The sequence below is a fragment of the Chionomys nivalis genome, chromosome 2 (genome assembly GCF_950005125.1).
Source record: "Chionomys nivalis chromosome 2, mChiNiv1.1, whole genome shotgun sequence".
NCBI lineage: Eukaryota > Metazoa > Chordata > Mammalia > Rodentia > Cricetidae > Chionomys > Chionomys nivalis.
This window is the reverse complement of record NC_080087.1, coordinates 49,936,867-49,961,342: the sequence shown is the minus strand read 5'-3', so window position 1 is coordinate 49,961,342 and position 24,476 is coordinate 49,936,867. Positions and strand designations below refer to the sequence as shown.

General features: G+C 36.1%; 1 protein-coding gene across 1 annotated transcript; it reads left to right on the top strand.

Moving 5' to 3' along the window:
* Positions 1-1,852: 1,852 nt before the first annotated feature.
* LOC130870522 (amine sulfotransferase-like) lies at positions 1,853-21,668 on the top strand. The gene is made up of 6 exons (XM_057763305.1): positions 1,853-1,994; positions 4,700-4,908; positions 9,014-9,140; positions 10,384-10,478; positions 19,833-20,019; positions 21,550-21,668. Exons 1-6 carry the CDS (start codon positions 1,853-1,855, stop codon positions 21,666-21,668), a joined length of 879 nt encoding a protein of 292 aa, XP_057619288.1.
* The last annotated feature ends 2,808 nt before the right edge of the window (positions 21,669-24,476 follow it).

Below are 24,476 nucleotides of genomic sequence, written 5' to 3'. Positions count from 1 at the left end.
CTATATATAACGTTTTCATGTATTACCAGAATTTTGGAGGAGTCTACAAAATCGCTCATGTTGTTACTGGGAAAATAGTTCCCTATTGGTAGTCTTTGTCTCAGTAATAAAAGAATTTAAGCACAGACCAAAGGATAAGTTCATTAAATGAGTTTTAAAGAAAAACTCCACAGCAGGCAAGCTATAAACCTCAGCAGTTGCTTGGAGGAAGGAGGCAGAGAAGAGGAAGGCGGCATGCCTTATGAGTTGAGACAACACAGAGGCCAGTCATTTGGTGGACAAGCAGTCGCATGGCAGGGTGGGAGACTAAGACATAAATGAAAAGACCCACCGTACTGGAGAAAGCATATTTACTTCTGACTATCATCTGAAAGTAAAAGACAAAAAAGGAATTAAGAAAAAAAAAAGAAAAGTTGAGCAGACCCAACAGAAACTCATGTTAGCTTATAGAGACTAGACTAGAAAGCTGGAATTCTGAGAAGGAAAAGCATATTTTCTCAATAAAAAGCTAACTATTCCTCTTATCTCTTTAGCATGCTTTAAAGTAAGCCTGCCTTTCTAGGGAGTCCCATACCTAGGTCATTGCACTGCCCAACTGTAATATTCAGAGATGTCATTCTCTTGACCAACAGGAAAATGTTTCTCTTAATGGGGCCTCTATTTATAATAATAAAGAAATGGACACCACTTCAATATTTACTTACTTATGAATGGATGATGATGAAAGTGTGGTATATCCATACAATGGAATTTTATTTAGCTGTAAAGAAAATGAAATTATAGAATTTGAAGAAATATGGCTGAAACGGAAAAGCATTATATTAGGTGAGGTAACAGACTCACTAAGACAAATCATCACACGTTTTCTCTCATACACAGATCCTAGTTTCCAGATTTTATACATGTATAGGTACATGAATATAATACAAATATAAGTCATGTAAATAATAAAGAGACAGAGGGAAAAAAGTTTGAAAAAGGAAGACATCGGGGTAACAAAACATTTATGACAATTAAGAAAAAAGATGAGGTTGGACATTTGCAAGAACAGGTAATGAGAAGATCTAGAGGAGTGTGGAAAGATCACTCCCAAAAAGTGTGTACAAAAATGTATTGTGGAAACCTGGTACTTTGTATCATAATTAAAAAATATTTTACTATATTTTTATTTTAGATTCTTCTGTTGAAAAGTATAATATCATTATAAATATTTTATACAATATTTGTGACTATACAAGAATGATGTTTCTAAGGATCATGAGTCTTAGGTAAAAAATATTTATTAGAAATGGTCTCTCAAATGCCAAGTCTGAGAGATGCTACACAGAGACAGAAGGTCATCCATTCCCTAGGAAGAGGACACTTGAAGTATAGTCCATAAGGAAATTATTGTTTTCATAACAAAAGTACAAGGGATAAAAATTTAATGTACAAAGAAACTCTTCAGTTACAAACATATACTCTGCCCCGATTTTTTGCTGTCATCTTTCTAAGTTGACCAACTGGAAAACCTTGAATAAGTTGGTTGTATTCTCTGTACTCTAGTTTCCCCATTTGTATGTTTAGAATTAAGATCACCTTTCCCATCTAGAATTATAGAAAAATCTTTCTAACTTGCTGCTATGTTGTTTTTTAATATTTTATATTATGGTAATAAAAATGTAGTAATGTAAGATTGTTATAAATTTAAATAATCTAGCATATGTAGTTGCTTATTATAATAAATATTAATATGTGAGGGACATTTCAGTGGTACTTGGCACATGTAGACCACTCAAGAAGCATTGCTCACTATTGGAAAATACTACAATAGTGAATAAATTTTATGATTTTTACTTCTAGGTAAATCACTATGAACAATAAAGGTGAATATTTACTTAACTTCAAAGGCTATAACTTTGAAAGATCTTTAGTTGACATGAACACAGTAGAAAATATGGATGATCAGGAAATTAGAGATGATGATGTCTTCATAGTCACATATCCAAAATCTGGTGAGTGGAATAAATAGGCCATATGGCATTTGTCTTTGTTTTTCTTTTTTGTTTCTTTTTTTGTTTTAGACAGTGTTTTTTTGTAGCTTTGGAGGTGTCCTGGAACTAGCTCTTGTAGACAAGTTTGGCCTTGAACTCACATAGATCTTCCTGCCTCTGTCTCCCAAGTTCTGGGATTAAAGATGTGCACCACTACTGCCCGGTATCTTGGTTTGATAATAAGTGCATAAATAGTCTTCTTTCCACACACTGTCATTTAATCAATATTAGTTTCTTTTCTCACTGCTGCATCATCATGTTGGAGAAGTCCCAGTGGCAGGTGAAGGTTCCTTGTCAACTAACATCTGCTGTCCAACTTGATGAACCTAATTTAGATAACCCCTCATACAAGTACAATGATATCCTAAATCCCATCAGATAACAGTATCTGTAATCACCTATAGTTTAGAACAATGTATGGTAAAACATATATAAAACTCAAGTCTCTAAGGGTAAGAACACTTGCCATGAATATACTGTAATTTATTGTGGAAAAATGCTGAGGGGTGGGAATCAAATAAGAAGCCATCAGCAACTTTTTGGTAAATGATGACAAAATGCCTTAGCCTGTTGAACAGATTTGAGATAATTAAAAACATTTTCTCCAAAAGATACATGCTTTATTATGTAGAGACTTTATCTCAGACAATGATTAAATTTCCAACACATGCAATTTTGCTGACAAAATTTCAAAGACATCTGTAATGTACTTAAAATTCTCAAAAATAGAAAAAAAAATCTTGCAACAATGAGGCTTCCTGGAAGCCTGGAAGCCTGGAAGCCTTGAGGTTTGTGAAGCTAATCAGGACAAGGAAGCACAAGCACTCCCGTTTGACTCCTGTTTTCTGTTGGGCATGAAGATGAACTGAAGTTCCTTTTGTAAAGGTACTTCTACCTCAGCAGAAGGGAAACTTACAAGTGTTGGTGTAAGTTTTTGCAGTGGTTAACACAGACTAAATAGTAAAGCTTTAGGTGTTAAGATTTCACATCCCCACCACCCTCACTGCCCTTGTAAAATAACACCAAGATTTTAAGTCCATATTTGACCATTTCAGTAAATAAAGATGCTTTGCAAAAATATTTTTGTTCATATCAAATCCTACTTTGCTTTCTGTCATTGTAATATTTAATGTTCTACAAAACTTGGAGGACCCTGTAAGGCAGTCACTGATTCACTGTAGATAATAACTAAATAACTCAGGTGCTGATGAGATGCTGGGTGCTTCTGGAGGTCCTCAGAAAGATTGAAATGGGTGATGAGTATTGATATTGTACCACAAAGGATATTGACACATTCATTGTCAGAAGCCCTGGAGTCTGGGATATCTTGGCATGATCAGCTCTTTCAAAATTTCAGGCTCTGCTTCATATGGTGCACCCTCACCCCTTACTGGGAATAGTGACAGGTTGATCCAACCTATACCACTACCAGTGAATTGTCTGGAGTAGTCATTAATAATTAAGGGTTAATCAAATCTATACTGCCACCAACGAATTATTTGGAATAGCCATTAATAATTAAGGCTAAACCTAAGCACAACAACATTTGATCACATGGAGTCCATTCTTTTTTTTTAAATTTTTTTAATTTTTATTCTTTTTTTAAATAAAATTTCCACCTGTCCCCTTTCCCATTTCCCTCCCCCTCCTCCCAAATATTGCCCCTCCCCCCACTCCCCTTTCCCTATCCCCACTCCTCCTCCCCCCACTCCATTCCCCCTCCCTCTCCATACAGAAGAGCAGTACAAATTCCCTGCCCTGCGGGAAGATCAAGGTCCTCCCACTTCTATCTAGGTCCATGAAGGTGATTGTCCAAACAGGCTAAGCTCCCATATAGCCAGTTCATGTATTAGGATCGAAACCCAGTGCCATAAAGGGAATAGAATTGAAATTTTGCATGTATTTACTAAATACTTCCACTGTATGACTTGATCTAATAGTCCAGAGACCAAATGTCAATAACACTGAAATCTTTGGTTTCCTCTTTCTACATGTGTGCTATGATCAATTAATGGGCAGATGGCAAAGAAGTTTTTGAGAGTACAAAGCAAGATAAGAAATAGAAACTAGAAATATTTAATTCTATTAGTTTTTCAGAGTTCTAAAAGATAAGTAAACAATAATTTCAGAAATGAGTCAGAATTGCCCATAAACAGAAATAAAGTGGCATTCTGTAAACTGCTATGTATCTTATGAAAATTAAGAAATAAGCTAGAAGGCTCCAAACAGAAAAAACTGTCAGCAAGACAGAAATGCCACTATCCCTGGTGTGATCTCACCACACTGTATGTATCCACATGTAGTAATGCCATACTTTACCTGTTAATATCTGCAAATGTTATATGTCAATAGCAGTTAAATATTACTTAAAGGACTCCACATGAAACATAGAACTCAGAGTCACTACAAGAATCATCTGGATTATGATTACAAATTACCGTATCTTTGTAAGTGAGAGCGAAACAGAGAGTTGCAGAGTTCACCTTACCAACTTGAGTGTTCGATACAGAGAGTGGGGAATGATAAGCTGGCATGTGCGAGCATTCCTGTGGTGCTAAAGGAAAAGAGAGCTCCAAATTGCTCATAAAATGGATGTCATTAATGTTGGTATTCATTATTAAAACCTACTTTAGCATTGAAAACATGATTGTTAACTGTTTTGACAGGTACCATCTGGACCCAGCAGATCCTCAGCCTGATTTATTTTGAGGGCCACCGGAACAACACTGAAAACATCCAAACAATAGACAGAGCACCATTCTTTGAGTACAATATTCATAATGTGGACTTTGCCAAAATGCCATCACCTCGTATCTTTTGTTCCCACCTCCCGTATTATTTGGTGCCTAAAGTTTTCAAGAACAAAAAAGTCAAAGTATGTCAGAGAGTTTAGTGACTTACTGTACCCATGAAATGCCTTCTCTAAGTACTGAATAATTAGTCTATTCCAGTGTTTGGCCACTGTGATGCAGCTGCTATGAACATTCTTGAGTGTGTCTTTTGGTTTTCTCCCAGCAGCTTCCCTAGAGCCCACACCCATGAATAGAGCTGCAGAGCCACAGTGACCAGAGTACTCCACTTACAAAGGTGGTGCAGTAATTCTGAAGAAAGTGGATTTGTCATTTTTTGCAGAAATGTGTAAAAGATGACTTATTAATGTTTCCCTAGTAACTTGACATATCAGACTTTTAGATGTTTATCAACGTGGCAGCTAGGAAACGGTGTCTTAAATGTATGTTAATTTGCATCCTCATAATCATAATGGGAGTGCCAATGTTGAATGTTTAGTGGCCATCATTATTTTTGATTGTGTGAAAAGAGTCTATCAACAGCCCAATATTTTATTACATTCTTCTGGTCAATTTGCTTTCTATCACTTCTAGATATGAATCTATTTTAGCTCATCCTCATTGTTTTTTTCATGCGTGTTTTCATCAGCAACATTCTTAATTTCAGTGTCATCAAACTGATTTTTCTTGCTATTTTTTCATAATTATATTGAAAAATTACTTTTCATCCTTATATACAAACACCAGTTCCCCCTCTATCCTCTTTCCCTGTCCTCCACTTATCCCATCTTCATTCTCCATCCACTTCTCAGAGGGAGTAAGGCCTTTCTTCAGAAATCAACATGTCTGGAATACTAACTAGAGGCAGGAGCAAGCCTCTCCCCTGATATCAAGGCTGAGTAAGGTATCCCACTATAGGGAACAGACTCCAAAAAGCAGGTTCATGTACCTGGAATAGGCCCTGTTGCTACTGCCAGGGCCCCCTCCAACAGATCAAGCCACATAACTGTCACCCACATGTAGAGGATCTAGTTCAGTCACATGCAGTTCCCCACCTGTCAGTCAACAGTCCCTGAGCTCACACTAGCCTGACATGAGCTAAATGTCCTTCTCCATGTCTTTTGATTAATTTTAGTTTAAAATCTATTTTCTTAGATATTAGGATAGTTACACCCACTTGTTTCTTTGGTCCATTTGCTTGCAATATCCCTTCCTAACCCTTACTCTGAGGTAATCACTGTTGTTGAGGTTGAGGTTTGTTTCTTTATAAAGCAGATTGATGGATTGATGGGTCTTTTTTTTTTTTGTATTCATTCTGATAGCCTGTCTCTTTTTGTAAGTGAATTGAGACCATTTATATTAAGAGATATTAATGACCAGTGATTGTTAATTGCTGTCCTATTTGACTTTGGTGGTGGTAGTAGTGTTTGTGTGCTTCCCTTTGGGGCTTGATGGTATGAGGTTACCTGTTAGCTTTGTTTATTTTGTGAGTGCAGCTAGCTTCTTTGATTGGAGTTTTTCTTCTAGTACTTTCTGTAAAGCTGGACTTGTGGCTAAGTATTGCTTAAATCTGGTTTTGTCATGGAATATCTTGTTTCTCTATCTATGTTGATTGAGAGGTTTGCTGATTTTAGTAGTCTGGGCTGGCATCCATGATCTCTTATTGTCTGCATAACATCTGCCGAGGACTCCTTGATTTCACAATTAATGTTGAGAAGTTTGGTGTGATTCTTTAGGGTCTATCTTTTTATGTTATTTGGTCTTTTTTCCTTTGAAAGTCTTGGTGTACTTTTTTTTTATTCTGTATGTTTAGTGTTTTAATTAATATATTTGAAGAATATATTTTTGGGGGTCTAATATATTTGGTGTTTTGTATGCTTTTGTACCTTCATAGGCATTTCATTCTTTAGGTTGGGAAAGTTTTCTCTGATTTTTGTTGAATATTTTCTATGTCTGTGGGCTGGTATTTTTCTCCTTCGTCTATTCCTATTATTTTTAGGTTTGGTTGTTTCATTTTGTCCCAGATTTCCTGGATGTTTCACAGTAAGAATTTTTTGGATTTAACATTTTCTTTGACTGATGAATCAATTTCCTCTATTGTATCTTCAACACCTGAGATTTTATCTTTCATATCTTTCATTCTATTGGTCATGCTTGCATCTACAGTTCCTGTTCATTTGCCCTGGTTTTCCACATCCAGAATTTCCTCAATTTGTGATTTTTTATTGATTTGTATTAAGTGCTACATTTTTCTCTGCTCCCCTCTCTGCCTTTTCCCTCCCCCCTTCAACCATCCCCCAAGGTCCCCATGGACATGGGGACCTCAATTTGTATTTTCTTTATTGCCTCTATTTGAACTGTTTCCTTCACTTGTTGATTGTTTGTTTCATGGTATTCTTGACTGTCTTTAAAGGATTTATTGATTTGTTCCATTGTTTTTTTTTTCTTTTTATTCCATTTTTTAAAGGGAACTTTTCATTTCCTCTTTAAGGGCCTCCATCATTTTCATAAAGTTATATTTAAGGTCATTTTCTTCTGCTTCGTCTGTGTGTTGGGATATTCAGACCTGGTTGTTGTAGAACCACCCATTTCTGGTGATGCCATGTTGCTCTTTAGGTTGTTGTATGTATTCTTACACTGCTGTCTACCTATTTTTCCCTCCAATTGGTACAAGTGGATTCTGTAGCTCTGGTGGTTTGTTCTTCCTCCAGGTGCAATTCTGGCCTCTTTCTCGGGTGTAGTTTGGGCCTGTGGCTCCAGGAGTTGTTGTCCCTTCATGTGTAGGTCGGCCCATGGGTCCTGCATCAGGGGATGGTTGATGGGAGAAAGAGCTGCTGCCTGATTGCTGGGGGTTCTGTGGTTGACAGAAGTGAGGGGTTTAGGGTCTAGAGAGCAGGACTTTCCAGACAAGATATCAGATAGCCACTTGTTTCTTCCTGGTGCAGGTGGGGTCCGTGGGGCCTGTCTGATTTTTCTTTTAAATAAATTCACATTTGAGAATTTTTTCCTTGCTTTAAGCCTAGGGATACGTTCTCTGGGTTTTGATTTTCCTTTCTTATTCCTTTCCTCACTCCCTTACCTTATTTCCCTTATGAGAGTATTTTATGTAGCCAGAGCTGGCATGAGCTCCTCCTCCTGTCCTAGATACCCAGGTGCTAATGTTGTGGACAGACACCCATAGATTATTGCTTCTATGTGTGAGTTTTTAATCCTACTTATACTCTTAATTCATGTTTACATTATTTTTTTCTGAAAGATATGAAGGAAAAGCTCATTTTTATTTGAAGATCATAGATTACTAGTTATATCAATGTGATTATTATTTTTTGTTTTCAGATTTATCTCCTATGCTATCACATAATACTCGTCAATTGACCCTCATGGGTAATAAATTTTACTTTTAAATTTTTAATTAGAAATTTTATATAATATATTTTAATCACATAAGGCAAATTAATGTTCAGTATTTATGAATATTACAAATAATATTGATTTATGAGAATTGAGATAAATTCTTTTTAAACTTAACTTTTACTGTTTTTAAAAAAGAAAACAAGCTATCTTTTTCATTATCCATACCAATCCAAGTTCTTCTTTCTTCCTCCCCTCATCCCTTTTCCTCCACATAGCCCCCTACACTCTAACACCCCGATCCACTCCTTAGACAGGGTAAGACACATTGCTTTGGGGAAGGTCCAAGGCCGTCTCTACTATATCTAGGCTGAGCAATGTTTCTGTCCAAAGAGAATAGTTTACCCAAAATCCAGTACAATTAGTAAGGATAAATCCTGATGCCACTGCCAGTGGTCCCTCAGTCTGCTCCAGCCATGCAACTCTCACCCACATTCAGAGGGTATAGTTTGGACCTATGTTTGGTCCTTCCATGTTCAGTTGGAGTTGGAGAGCTCCCATTAGCTCAGGTAGACTGTTTCTGTGGGTGTACCCATCATGGTCTTGACCTCTTTTTGAACTACATTCTTAAACATGAAATGCCATAGAGAAAGGTTGCTTATTACAGTACTCTTTGTAATACCAAAATATAAATAAAAACCATTTGACTTTGTACAGATAAAAGACTAGAAGAAATAATTATGCTTATTGTTACAATTGAATATTATAAAATTGTATTTAAAAACTTATAAGCATATCTAAGATTTGATTAACGAAATAATTACATAATTCTTCCTACAGATTCTTTATATCTACAGAAATCCTAAAGATGTTTTGACCTCCTACTTTCATTTTTCAAATTTGATTGTTTTACTTGAAGCCTCAAATTCTGTGGAAACATTTATGCAAGCATTCCTAGACGGAAGAGGTAAGTATTAATTCATTGACCCATACTCAAATGAATTACAGAAAAGATGCCAGTAAGCCAAATTCTCAGACATATAGAACATAATATAAAGAAATGGAACAAGACATTTCTTTTTGAAAGGAACAAGAAAAAAAATACTAGAACAAGAAAAACAATAGCAGGCAAACAAAAAACAAAACACAAAGAACTTATCTCTCGTGACAATTGCATGTCAACTCTATGCACTATCAACTGTGTTTTCTACCTTTCTGCACCATTTGAGTATTGTCAGGATTACAAAGGCATGTCATGTACCAAGTATTTTGGTTTACAGATATTCTATCAATTCTTTCCAACTAGTGGCAAAGGTAGAATAACCATTCTGGCAGAGGAAATGCTGAGGGTTGTTGTATGTTTTGCTTGAACCTGTGTATGGCTTTATACTGCAGCTGTGGAATTGTTCATTCTACTACATAGGTGTATTAATTAAGGCAAGAGGCTTATCACTGTAGATAGAAGTTTCTGTCCCTCATAGACGTGCAGTCATTTAGTCCCAAAGAAATACAGAGGCTTATGTTAATTATATATAAATTGTTTGGCCTATTAGATCAGGCTTATTATTAACTAGCTATTACAACTTAAGTTAACTCATAATTCTTATATATGTTTAACTACATGACTTGGTACCTTTTCTGGGTGCAGCATTTTCATCTTGCTTCCTCCGTATGATGACTGCCTTTGCTTCCCAGAATTCTTTGTTTGGTCACCCTACCTATACTTCCTGCTTGGATCCTGGCCAATCAGCATTTTATTAAATGAATACAAGTGACAAATCTTTATATGGTAGAAGAGCATTTTTTCACAGAAGATCACATGTGGAATCAGTATTTCACTTGCTTGTAAGATGATATTCAGATTTTGCACCACTGTAGACAGTGAACAAGAGGAAAAACAGAGACCTGTAACCTCTATGGAGAAGTAGGAAGAAGGAACAGTATGTTTTAAAGCCACCTACATCCTCAGTCCCTTTATTTCTCTGTTACTTCTTTCCTACTCCTGTAGTAACATTACATTGGCAAGTTTCTATGAATGTCAGGTAATTGTTCCCCCAAACCACTAGAAGTTTTAAATAGGGATGTAGATGTTCATTGCAGGCCCTCCATTTTATTTCTAAAAATTCCAAATCAGAAAAGGAGGCACAGAGTTTGTTGTCCACTACATGGACACACAGCTTGGCATTTTCACTTGTTACTTTTCTTCCCAGTAGTAGGAAGCAATTGGTTTGACCACATAAGAGGCTGGTATGAACACAGACATGACTTCAACATTATGTTCCTGAGCTATGAAGATATGAAGAAGGTAAGATGAGGTAGTTGTATTTTTAAATAATGTCTTTTACATAGTTATTCTCTTGGTTGAAATGCATTCTCCCAGTTATCTTCATACTTTATTCTTCTTTGGGCTTTCTGTTGAAGATGATTCCTAATGTCCAGCCTCTGCCTCATTCACTGGACATTCTCTGTACTCTATTCTCTATGTAAATCTTTTGTGATCCTTTCCTATGCAACCACCTGTGTCAAAGGCAACCCCAAAACTTCACACCACCATTGGCTTTTATAACTAAAAAATTTTATTATCACATATAAATTACATCCATTAGTGATATTTGATGTTATATTCTTGCCAATAAATAGGATGTGCGTTGATCTTATCTTGCCACACTTCTGGCATTGTCATTCCTTTCTTCTCTCTCAGACCCTCCCCAATTGTTAAACACAATTCTAGTTTAAGGTTGACTTTTCAGTTTCAACATATAAGAGAACACACGAAATTTGTCTCATTGTCTTGCTTATTAACTTAAGTTGATATTCTGAACTTCATAAATTTTACTGCAGATGACAGAATTTCATTTCATTTTTACTTCTGAATGATAATTTATTTTATATATGATATATGACATATATCATAAAGTCTTTACTCTTTCATCTGTTGGTGGACACTAGGGCAAGTACATGTATTGTGGTTGAAAATGTATAGCAATAACACTAGATAACAGTAAGGTTTTGAATGGTGACTTCATTTCCTTTGGCTATATACTCAGGGAGGCTACAGCTCACTACTAAAGGCCAGCAAACAGCAGTGAGGCATGTAACTACTAAATATGTGAACAATTAGAGCCATAGACTATAATTTGACCAATGGAACAAGTTCTCTCTCTTTTAAAAAATCTTGGAGCATCTCTAAGATGAATCTATAAAATAGTTTTTGATTGATCACAATTGAACAGTATCTTAATATGCTGTGTAAATAAGAAAGAGTTAAAGTGCACCACATTCTGGTACTTATTGACATATTGATTGATGGTAAATAAGTGAAAGCTTCTGTGTGACAGGCTCCAAAACAAGAGTAAACAAGGACTTACCTTTTTATATAGTTCATGCTCTAACAAGGAAGGCAAATAGACAAAAAGTAAATACCCAAAGTAAAAAATCCTTAAGTGTATTTTGACTGGCTATATGGCAACGTGAGTAAAAGGACTTCCAATGTGTGCCTGAAAACCCGAATTCAATCATCACAACCTCCATAAAGGTAGAAGGCCAGAAATAACTTCATAAATTTGTCTTCTGAGCTCCACCCATGCACCATGGCATTAGTTCCAGTCTTGCAGCAAACATATTGCATGCTCAAACACATGCATGCACACACACTCTGATTTTTAAACTTTTAGAGATTTTAGACTAGAAAGTGTAGTTATTAAAGAAATGCCAAAAAAATGTTCGCAGTCATATAATGGTTTCTGGTATAACTGAAGTTAATGACTTCTCTGGAGGTAAAATTAACATGGGATTCACACGTTAATATAAACGAATTAACAAAAAGAAAATGGCTAAAAGCAAAATACAAGACAGAATTTTATGTGAAGCAATACAGTACTTAGAACCAAGTAAAGAAAGGACTTGAACATCAGTGGTGTGGGGTGGGGGACAAGAAACTAGTATGTGAGACTAAAATCAGGACCACACAAGATCTACGGGGCATGCTAATGATTATTTCTGTAATCCCAAAGTAGTGAGGAGACATTAAGAGTTATAAAAAAATGTCACAGCAATGGAACAAAATATTATTCCCTATCATGAGTTTAAAACTGAAAATGGTAAATGTTAGTAGACCAGTTAAAGATGAGGATTTACCGACTGAATATTCTCATACATCATAGCCATAATTATAAATGAAATTAATAATTTCAAACAGAGAAAACTACCAATATTCTCTAGTAATTATATTTCCACCAATGTTAAGATAATTTTGGTGCCTTCCTTGTCCATTGTTGTGAAATAACTGTAATTTTTGTCTAAAACTTCATGCTTACTTCTCCACTGATTATCACACTAAGACAATAAAACAGTTCATTTCAGGTAAGTTTGGTTATTCACTGACTTAGAAGTGCCACCCCTAGGAACTTCATGAGTATACAGAAACATTGCTGCTTTCCTTTCTCAAGAACAGAGTACTGAATAGAATGCAGACTGTGTTAAAAGATTCCTATTTATGGGACAAAATTATGGGTATAGCAATAAGTCATCCTCATTGATGAGGACAGTCACTGTTTGGAGAAAAGATGAGGCTTCCTACTAGGAAGAAATGCATTTGGTGGGGTTCTAAAATAACCTACATCTTTCACTTCCCTAAATACATGGTAGAATTATGATTCATGTCCTAATAACTTCTTGAACTGAGTGCTTGTTTATCCCAGATATGTTTTACTTTAAAATGTAATCATGGACAAGTAAAAGAATCTAGATATTTTAATTTACCTGAAAAAACACCAGAATCTACTTAATGGCAAATCCTTCTGGGATGTGAGGAACTTAATTTTTCCTTTTCCTGTGTTTTTAATTTTCCTTTGTATGTTCCAACTGGCCTAAGTCTGCAGTAAAGAATTGCATCTGTATCATGTGCCCTAGTTTATTAGTCACTGAAGATTAAATATGGGTGAAATCAGAGGGGTGTTCCTATATTTATATGAAAAACAGTTTGCTCTTTCATAAAATGTGACTCAGAATTATGAACAGAGAAAAGTGGGGCATTGAGGAAGTGTCTCTTTTGCTGAGAAACTATCCTGCTCATAGAACATGAGAGTCACAGTAGTCTAATGAACTGTATCACATGCAAAACTCCCTATTTTGTTTTTGTTAATTTGTTTCTTTTATGGAGATAGCATCACAGTATGTAGTTCTAGCTTGTCTAGAACTCTTCATTTAGACCAGTGTAACCTTGAACTTACAGAGATCCACCTGTCTCTGCCTCCTGAATCCTGGAATTAAAGGTGTGTGTCACCTCACCTAAGACAGGCAACGTTCTTCACACAGGGGACAACATGTTTTTCTTTTCATTCTGTACTATTCTGAGAGTTAAGTTTGATACTACCCCTGGCTCCAAGTTCAGGTATGATGAGTTCATCTGAGTTGAAGTTTCTACTAAAATTATTCACTGAGATTTACTTTTTATTAATTAAAGACAGTCTGTTTTTAATCTGTTCTCATTGGTAGTATTGGGTTGAGGCAGTTTAAATTTTTGTCTTTTGCCTCCTTGAATATAATATTATGTTAAAATTATTTCCAATAACTCCATTATTGGCAACATCCAAAATTCCATTATTTTTTTTCTCTTTCTTTCAGCTGCATTGCTCTGTTTTCATGTTCTTTCTGCTCTTGGTTTTGTGCAGTCATTGTGAATCAAAGCCATTTGTGCAAATCATTTAGCATTAGGATCCTATTATTTTATTCACCACAACACACTAAGTTCCTTCCACAAATTACCACATACAAAGGGGGAGACTACACCCCTTTATGATGAAGGTTTTGGAGAGATTAGGGATACAATGATCATACCTAAATATAATAAAAGCTATTTACAGCAAGACGACAGCTAACATTAAATTAAACGGAGAAAAACTCAAAGCCATCCCACTAAAATCAGGAATATGACAAGAGTGTCCACTCTCTCCATACCTCTTCAATATAATGCTTGAAGTTCCAGCAAGAGCAATAAGACAACATAAGGGGATCAAGGGGATTTGTATTGGAAAGGAAGAAGTTAAGCTTTTGTTATTTGCAGATGATATGATAGTATACATAAGTGACCCCAAAAACTCTACCAAAGAACTCTTACAGCTGATAAATACCTTTGGTAATGTGGCAGGATACAAGATCAACTCCAAAAAATCAGTTGCCTTCCTATACACTAAGGATAAGGAAGCAGAGAGGGAAATCAGAGAAGCATCACCTTTCACGATAGCCACAAACAGCATAAAATATCTTGGGGTAACTCTAACCAAGGAATTGAAAGATATATTTAACAAGAACTTTAAGTCTTTGAAGAATGAAATCGAAGAGGACACTAGAAAATGAAAGGATCTCCCTTGCTCTTGGATTGGGAGGATCAACATAGTAAAAATGGCAATTCTACCAAAAGCAATCTATAGATTCAATGTAATCCCCATCAAAATCCCATCAAAATTCTTCACAGATCTGGAGAAGACAATAATCAACTTTATATGGAAAAACAAAAAACCCAGGATAGCCCAAACAATCTTATACAATAAAGGATTGTCTAGAGGCATTACCATCCCTGACTTCAAACTCTATTACAGAGCTTCAGTATTGAAAACAACTTGGTACTGGCATAAAAACAGAGAAGTCGACCAATGGAATCGAATAGGAGACCCTGACTTTAACCCACAAACATATGAACACCTGATTTTTGATAAAGGAGCTAAAAGTATACAATGGAAAACAGAGAGCATCTTCAACAAATTGTGCTGGCAAAACTGGATGTCAATCTGTAGAAGAATGAAAATAGATCCATATCTATCACCATGCATAAAACTCAAGTCCAAATGGATTAAAGACCTCAATATTAGTCTGAACACATTGAACCTGATATAAGAGTAGTGGGAAGTACTCTACACCACATGGGCACAGGAGACCACTTCCTACGTGTAACCCCAGCAGCACAGACGTTAAGGGCATCATTGAATAAATGGGACCTCCTGAGACTGAGAAGCTTCTGTAAAGCAAAGGACACTGCCACTACGACAAAAAGGCAACCCACTGACTGGGAGAAGATCTTCACCAACCCTGCAACTGACAAAGGTCTGATCTCCAAAATATATAAAAAACTCAAGAAACTAGACCGTAAAAGGCTAATCAACCCAATTTTAAAATGGGGCACTGAGATGAACAGAGACTTTTCAACAGAAGAAGTTCAAATGGCCAAAAGACATTTAAGGTCATGCTCAACTTCCTTAGCGATCAGGGAAATGCAAATCTAGACAACTTTAAGATACCATCTTACATCTGTCAGAATGGCTAAAATCAAAAACACCAATGATAGCCTTTACTGGAGAGGTTGTGGAGAAAGGGGTACACTCATCCATTGTTGGTGGGAATGCAAACTTGTGCAACCACTTTGGGAAGCAGTGTGGCGGTTTCTCAGGAAAGTCGGAATCAACCTACCCCTGGACCCAGCAATACCACTCTTGGGAATATACCCAAGAAATGCCCTATCATACAACAAAAGTATATGCTCAACTATGTTCATAGCAGCATTGTTTGTAATAGCCACAACCTGGAAACAACCTAGATGCCCTTCAATGGAAGAATGGATGAAGAAAGTATGGAATATATACATATTAGAGTATTACTCAGCAGTAAAAAAACAATGACTTCCTGAATTTTGCATGCAAATGGATGGAAATAGAAAACACTATCTTGAGTGAGGTAAGCCAGACCCAAAAAGAGGAACATGGGATGTACTCACTCATATTTGGTTTCTAGCCATAAATAAAGAACATTGCGCCTATAATTCGTGATCCTAGAGAAGCTAAATAAGAAGGTGAACCCAAAGAAAAACATATAGGCATCCTCCTGAATATTAACCTTCATCAGGCGATGAAAGGAGACAGAGACAGAGGTCCACATTGGAGCACCGGACTGAAATCTCAAGGTCCAAATCAGGAGCAGAAGGAGAGAGAGCACGAGCAAGGAACTCAGGACCGCAAGGGGTGCACCCACATACTGACACAATGGGATGTTCTATCAGGAACTCACCAAGGCCAGCTGGCCTGGGTCTGAAAAAGCATGGTATAAAACTGGACTCACTGAACATAGGAGACAATGAGGACTACTGAGAACTCAAGAACAATGGCAATGGGTTTTTGATCCTACTGCACGTACTGGCTTTGTGGGAGCCTAGGCAGTTAGGATGCTCACCTTACTAGACCTGGATGGAGGTGGGTGGTCCTTGGACTTCCCACAGGGCAGGGAACTCTGATTAATGTTTGGGCTGACGAGGGAGGGGGACTTGATGGGGGAGGGGGAGGGAAATGGGAGGCGGTGGCGGGGAGGAGGCAGAAATCTTTAATAAATAAATAATAAAAAAGATGGAGACTAACACACTCTAGTTATCTTAGCAGGAGTCTAAACCTTCTGGTATGCAGAAGCAAACCCATCTCTGTTTTTTTATTTAATGTGTAGACTCCTCGGAAGCTCAGCTTTCATTAAATATGGAAGGGATTTCAAGCTTCTCATAATCAATATTTATTTCCACATCTACAAAGATAATTTGTGTGTCATTCTTATTTATTATTTTTATTCTTGAATTGGGGGTAGTGCTTCTTCATCATGAAGAATGTCACAACTTCTCTGGGTGAAACTAAACTATCATAAACAACTACTATACTCCTACTCAGGTTATTAACCCCAATTGCACTTTTACTTGTGATTTTAAAAACCATTATGTGGGTTTTTGATCCTACTGCACGTACTGGCTTTGTGGGAGCCTAGGCAGTTTGGATGCTCTCCTTACTAGACCTGGATGGAGGTGGGTGGTCCTTGGACTTCCCACAGGGCAGGGAACCCGGATTACTCTTAGGGATGATGAGGGAGGGGAACTTGATGGGGGAGGGGGAGGGAAATGGGAGGTGGTGGCAGGGAGAAGGCAGAAATCTTTAATAAATAAATAAATAAAGAAAGAAAGAAAGAAAGAAAGAAACAGCCAAGAGTGTTTACACAAACACTGAAAAGAAATATCAAAACTGAAAAAAAAAAGAAAGAAATGTGCCATTTCACCATCATGACTTGTTATGTAACCATTTGTTACTTCCACTATCCAAATTCTTTTTGCCAAGTTGAACCCTAGGATCATTAAGCCATAACTTCTTATTTTTTCTCCTCTCATTCCTGAAAATCACCACACTATGTTCTTCCTGTATTAATTTCTTCAAGCTTAGTACTTGGCATGAGTGGAGAAATGCAGCTGTATTTTTATTGACTTATTTTACTTACTGTGATGTCCTCAATGTCGTCAAGGCTTATTGCATCATATATCAGAATTCCCTCTTTCTGTCTGCAATCCCATTGTTTTTATGTTCCGTAATCTATATAAATTTGACTTGTTTCCACATTTTAGCTGTTGCTCATACTGATGCTGTGAATATGGATGTACAAATCTTTCAGAGATTTGTTTGAAATCAGAAGTGAAAGCCAGAAGAGGAATAGTTGGATTATACAATGGTTCTGCCTTTGCTTTATGAAGCAAGTGTTATACGTTTCCCTTTGCAAATGAACCACTTTATATTTCTACCAGCAGTACCAGCGCTTGTGATTTTCTGTCATTTGTTAAGGAGTAGTCATATAATAGGACACAAGTGGTGTGCCCTTCTTGTCGGTTTCCACTTCCCAAATGACTTGTGATAGATAGCATTTTTCTCCTGTGCTTAATGGATGTTTCTAGACTTCCTTTGAGAATCATTTATTTAAAGTTTTAGTTAGGTTGGTTTTGTTGTTGTTGATTTCTGAGGGTAATCCTGTATCAGATAAATGACATAAATACTGTTCCCATTCTATAGGTGAACTTTTCACTTCATTGAATCTGTCCCCTTTTACATAGGAGTTACTAAGTTTAGTATAATCAATTTTTTTTTTATTTTGGCTCTCTGTACATGTGGAGACACATCTCAGACACCACTGTGAAATCCTATGATGTAAATTATCCCATTGTGTCTCTGTACTTGTAGAGGGATATTCAAAGTACAACTGTGAAATCCTGTCTGTTAAATCATTCCGATTAAGTCTCTCTAAGAGCATCGTAGTTTAGGCCCTTGCTTTTATGTTTTCATTTGTTTGAAATACACTGTAAGGTGAGAATTCAGCTTTGTTCTTTTGCTTACAGACATCTGATTTACCCAAGAACATTTGTGGGAATGAATGAGGTTTCCCATATAACGTTCTTAACAGCGATATCAAAAATCATTTAACCATTATAAGTGAGAGATTATTTCATGGAAAGTCTATTCTCTCCTATTGGTTGATTTCTATATTCAAGTCATAACCACACTGTTAGAATCACCATGACATTAAAATACTTCTTTGTGGGTAGAGATGGTTCAGTACGTAAGGGGGTAGCTCTATGAGGTGTCAAAATTTCATATAAATTTTGAATAGATTTTCTTTTCCTCCTTTTTTTCCCTTTTTCCTTTTTGCCAAAACACTGCAATTTTATTACAGATGTCATAAAATTTGTGGATTGGTTCTATAGCATCTTGGTGGTGGTGGCATACACTTTATTCCCAGTACTCAGGAGGCAGAGGCAAGCATATCTCTGTGAGTTCAAGGCCAGCCTGGTCTACAGAGAGAGATCCAGGACAGGCTCCAATACTTCAGAGAAATCCTGTCTCAGAAATAAATAAATAAATAAATAAATAAATAAATAAATAAATAAATAAATAACAACTCTCTTCCAATTCATCAGTGTATGCTGTTCTGTTTGTTTCTGTTTTCTTTTTCTTTCATCGATGTTTTGTTGGTTTTAATGGACCTGTCTCTAACCTTTTTTACATTCATTCCTAAGATTTTTTAATCCTACCTTTTAAAGTTCATGTATTTTAATCTTACTTTACTGTTACTCATCACTAGTATTTATAAGTTCAACTAATATTTGTGGGCTGATTTTGATTTTATAACTTACAGATTTGTAAAATCTCACTGTTCTAGCAGATTCTTTGCCTTCCCTCATTTTTGTGTTACATATGAGATCATACTGTTGTTCATTTTACAGAGAACGTTTTACTTCTTTGCCTCTAATTTAGATGCTGTGTTTCTCTTTCATGACTAAATTATATACCTATTATTTCCCAGTAATATGTTGAATGGAAGTAGTAAAATCTGATGGATTGCTTACAACAGATAAAAAATGATCATATTCTCAACCAACTGTGATTCTAGCCAAAAATATTGAATTCACAGTTGTTTTGCATGGATGTACTTGAGTTCTTCTTCTCATTTTTTGATGTTTTTATTTAACAAAGATATTGAGATGGGTGCAGTAGCTCCTACCTCTAATCCCAGCCATTATGGGATGTTAAGAAAGAAAGACCATCTTAACTTTGAGAGCAGCGTAGACTACATACTGAATTCCAGACCAGCTTAGGCTACAAAGTCTCAAAAGAGCTGTGTTTTATTAATGGTTTATTCTCTATCAATGACAATAAATAATAATTTCAGTTTTTCTTCACCCTGTTTCTATGATGTTTTCATGTGTTGAACAATCTTTGCATTCCAAAGTAAATCCTAACTATTCATGTTACACACTGGGCTGTAACTCACACCTCCATTATAAGGTGAGTAACTTCTCAACCCATGACTTTTTCAGGACCTCAGGGGCTCAGTGCTTAAAATCTGCAGTTTTCTGGAGAAAGAACTGAGTGAAGAAGATGTGGATACTGTTGTGAGACAAGCTACATTTCAGAACATGAAATCTGACTCCCGAGCAAATTATGAAGATATAATAAGAAAGGAAATTGGGACAAGAAATGATCAAGGAACATTTCTCCGCAAAGGTGAAATTTACTGATCTGTAGTAGCAAAAAAAATGTTGAGTGCTCGTGGAGTACTTTCGAGAAATAATGTGTGTTTTAAAGTATTTCTCCAGGTGATAATGACGTTTGGAAGCATCAAGCATTGCAGTTGACCAAGAACCCTAAGGGTTTCTAGTAGTTTTAGTAAAAAATCTGAAAATCTGACAATTTCACTTAGTAAATAAATATTGCTTTCTTTCCTTATAAGGCACACAACTCAAGTTTTAAAGTATATCAGCAGTATTGTCCTAGGATCTATTTCATCATGTGCTATTGTTTTTTGGGAATTTCTTGCCTTATTTTGGTTTTGTTTTGTTTTGTTGTGTGTGTGTGTGTCTGAGAGAAAGAGAGAGAGAGGTTGAGAGAGAGAGAAATTGACAGAGACAGAGAGACAGAGACAGAAAGAGACAGAGAGAATGAGTGCTTCTCAGTGTAGTCTAAGCAACCACGGCTAACTTTACTTCATAATCCTCCTCCTGCCTCTACTGCACACCCTCCATGAGAGCTAGGATTACAGATATGGTGTTGCACTGCCTAGACAAGAACAATTTTATTTACTATTCTTCTAGGATAGTGGACAAGTAAACTTACTGTCTGTTTATATTGAAAACAAAATTGAAAATGTTGCTTCTTCATGTGTGAGATTTTTTTCATCATAAGAATTAGAGCAATGTCTTAGTAACTTTATTTGACATGAATTCAATAAAGTGAACAGGCAATAAACTTGTTATGATCTCATTATATGCCCAGAGATATGGATAACAATGAACATTTCCCTCTTGATACCCTTTTAACTTATCATTGCTGTGAGCATTAGCTTATATTTAAATATTGCTGGTTTTTTTTATATTTTTCAGAAACTATTTATTTTGTCTCTTCTGCCACTTAACATGGATTCTCACATCTCACTTCTCAGCAAGCCTAAATGTCTTACCCATGATAGCTCGCCATCCGTTCCAAATGCAAACAATGTATCATCCTCTCAGACAAATAAGAAAACCAAATGGACATTTTCATTTTAACTAGTGTAATGATCATTTCCAATTCCTACTCAGTAAAATCACAAAGTTAACTGTTCTGAAGCTCTATGTCACCTTGACATGACTTGCTAAAAACCTCTGGTTCTCATTTTTTTTTTGTTTAAAAATGAAAAAACCAAACATCATATACCTCAAAATCTGAAATACACTGTGTTTGAAGTCTAAGTGTTTTCCTAGTATAATGATTAGCACATAGCAAAATGTGCTTTTAAAATTCCAATTTTTTTAACCTTTAAGGTGTTTTTCTTTTCTTTTTAAAAATTGGCTACACCTCAGTGTTAGTAGCTAGTGATACCTATTTATTATGTTGCTGCTCTGAAGTTTCTTCTGTGATGAGAGGAAAGATAGCCAACCTAACCCTCCAGAGAACTCAGTGATGTGCAGTGTGAGCTGTAGTGAGTAGAGTGAGTTGGGTGAACTGCGTCCCAATACTGCTACTTATGTAGGTGCTATCCTGTGCTTCTCCCATTAGGAACCATTGGAGACTGGAAGCATCACTTGACTGTGGATCAGAATGAAAGATTTGATAGAATATTCTACAGGAACATGAAAAACATTCCCTTAAAGTTCATCTGGGATACAAATGAGTAGAATTTTAATTACCATGTGAACTAATCGTATAAAAATGTACTAACCAAATGCCATACTTAAATATTAAAATTAATTTCTTTTTATTATTTAATTATAAAATATAAAGCACAATTCTCTAATGAAATAATTAGTTTATGCTTAGTTTGCTGGCCATAATATTGATTTCCAAGGTAGCTTTTAGCATTGTTATCGTTCACAAAATTGGTGTAACAGAAAACATAAAACATGGCTTGTGGTTTTCAGAGATTCTTCTATAGTTCACATTTTATTTCCTTTAATTAAATTAGCATCAAATAAACATCAAAAATCCATTTATTCTTATATTTAACTTTAATTGATTGCTTTCAAAATCAATATGACTGTTCAAATGTTCTGTGTGAAATAGAGATGTCATATGAAAACATTTATGTGTGTAAAATTAATATAACAGAACTTAGTAAAGACATAAATTCAAAGATTAAACATATGCTGTTTTTAGTGTGGATGCCCAGGTTCTGGGCTCACACCTAGAGGCATATGGGGGTTCAAGGGCCATGCTGATATTGGGTCCATGCCATTTTAAATGACCTGCACTGCCAACCAGGTTCATGCTGACACCTGAGCTCAGTCTGCTACAAAGGACTATGTCTGAATCCATGGTCCAATCACAGCTGGGGTCTGTATTGATCAGTGAGGAGCAAGGAGTAAGGGTTATCTTTCCCTTGCCCACACCACCATGTGGCAGATCTTGGGGCTAGCCCCTTCACTCTCAGTCTTCAGTGTCTGCTCACCCACACCTGCACATCCATTCTACTATTTACCCATCATCTGTCTATCATTCCAGCTATCCATCCGTCCGTCCATACATTCACCAATTCTTACTCTGTAAATCAGTATTGTGCTGGGAGAAAAGTATATAGGAGTGTGAAAAGCCCATGCTTCACCTGTAAATCTGGTGCACAAAAAATACAGAGTATGAATTATTAACAAAGTATCATTAATTATTGGGAAGGTAAGTGAAGTTTTGCTTTAATTATTAGAATGTCATAATTACAACTTCAGGAGAAGGCTCACATATAAGAATATTTGGGCAGTACAAATTCGCCTTAATGAAAGGGAAAAAAGACACAATGTTGAGTGGGTGGATCTAGGAAGCATTGGGAGGGGAAGGAGATATGATCAAAACATATATAAAATTCTCCAAGAACTAACAAAAATAGTTTAAAACAAGAGAAAAAAACTAAAGGATTTGGCGATTTGTCTTTACCTGAACTTGGGCAGATAACACTATGAAATGCTTTCTTTTGGAGTCTAAAAACATTGAAACAAACTGTTGCTTTAAAAGCTATGATGTAGGTGCTGAAGAGAGGGCTCAGTAGTTAAGAACACTAGTTGCTCCTGCAGGACACCAGGATTTGGTGCCAGCACCCACACGCTAGCTCACCACCATCCTTTAATTCCAGTTCTAGAGTATCCAATAATTTCTGACCTTCTCAGTAACCAGCATGCAAATTATACACATGCATGCATGTAAGCAAAGCGCTCACATGCATTAAATAAAATAAACCTTAAAATAAGATGTAGGTGCTAGAGAAATGGCTCTGCAGCTATGAACATGTACTGCTCTTGCAGAGGACTAGAGTTTGGTTTTCAGCACCAATATTATGTAACTCACAAAGCACCTACAACTCAGAATCCAGGAGATCTGGCATGGGCACCTGCTTTCACATGCACATACTCACATGCATAGACATCATTGGAAATCCTTTAACATATATAAGGTGGCAAGCACACAGCTCTTAAAGAATTAACAGTATTTGATATCAAATTATATTTGGTAAGGGCAAGGATGGAGAACAGAAAGTAATTAAAGTAAGAGTAAAAAATATTCATTACTGTTAGTATATAGCTAGGAGATTTTAATTTCAGAAATGAAATGTGAATATAGCTGATGTGTATTATATATCATGTTGTTATGCTTTCCTCTACTAAGTTAAATATCCACATCATATTAGAAAATTTACTAAAGAAAATTCTAGAGTAGGTTCTTTCTGGAGTGGTAGAATTTAGCTTTTTTTCAAAATCTTTTAAGATTTCAAATTTTTAACTTTCCTAAAACCCAACTGAATTTGCATGAAAATTTTTTAAATGTTATGGAATTTTCTCTGTTTGGTTGATATGATCATCTTTCTAATGTGTTGACCATGATATTAGGTAAGCATCCTACAGATGCTGTTGACATTATTGAAAACATAAGCAAATCACAGTGAAAGTTGTGTAAACAGGAAAGTTCATAGCACTAAATGTGTACATAAAGAAGCTGGACATGACCTTAAGTATCTTTTGGCCATTTGAACTTCTTCTGTTGAGAATTCTCTGTTCAGCTCAGTACCCCATTTTTAATTGGGATATTCAGAATTTTAATGTCTAGTTTCTTGAGTTATTTATATATTTTGAAGGTCAGGCCTTTGTCTGATGTTGGATTGGTGAAGATCTCCCATTCAATAGGTTGCCTTTTTGTTTTAATGACAGTGTCCTATGCTTTACAGAAGCTTCTCAGTTTCAGGAAGTCCCATTTATTCATGGTTGTTCTTATTGTCTGTCTGTGCTACTCGGGTTATACATATGAAATGGTCTCCTGTGCCCATGTGTTGAGACTACTTCCCACTTTGTCTTCTATCAGGTTCAGTGTGGTCAGATTTATATTGAGGTCTTTAATCCATTAGGACTCAAGTTTTGTACATGGTGATAGATATGGATCTATTTTCATTCTTCTACAGGTTGACATCCAGTTATGCTAGCACCATTTACTAAAGGTGCTTTCTTTCT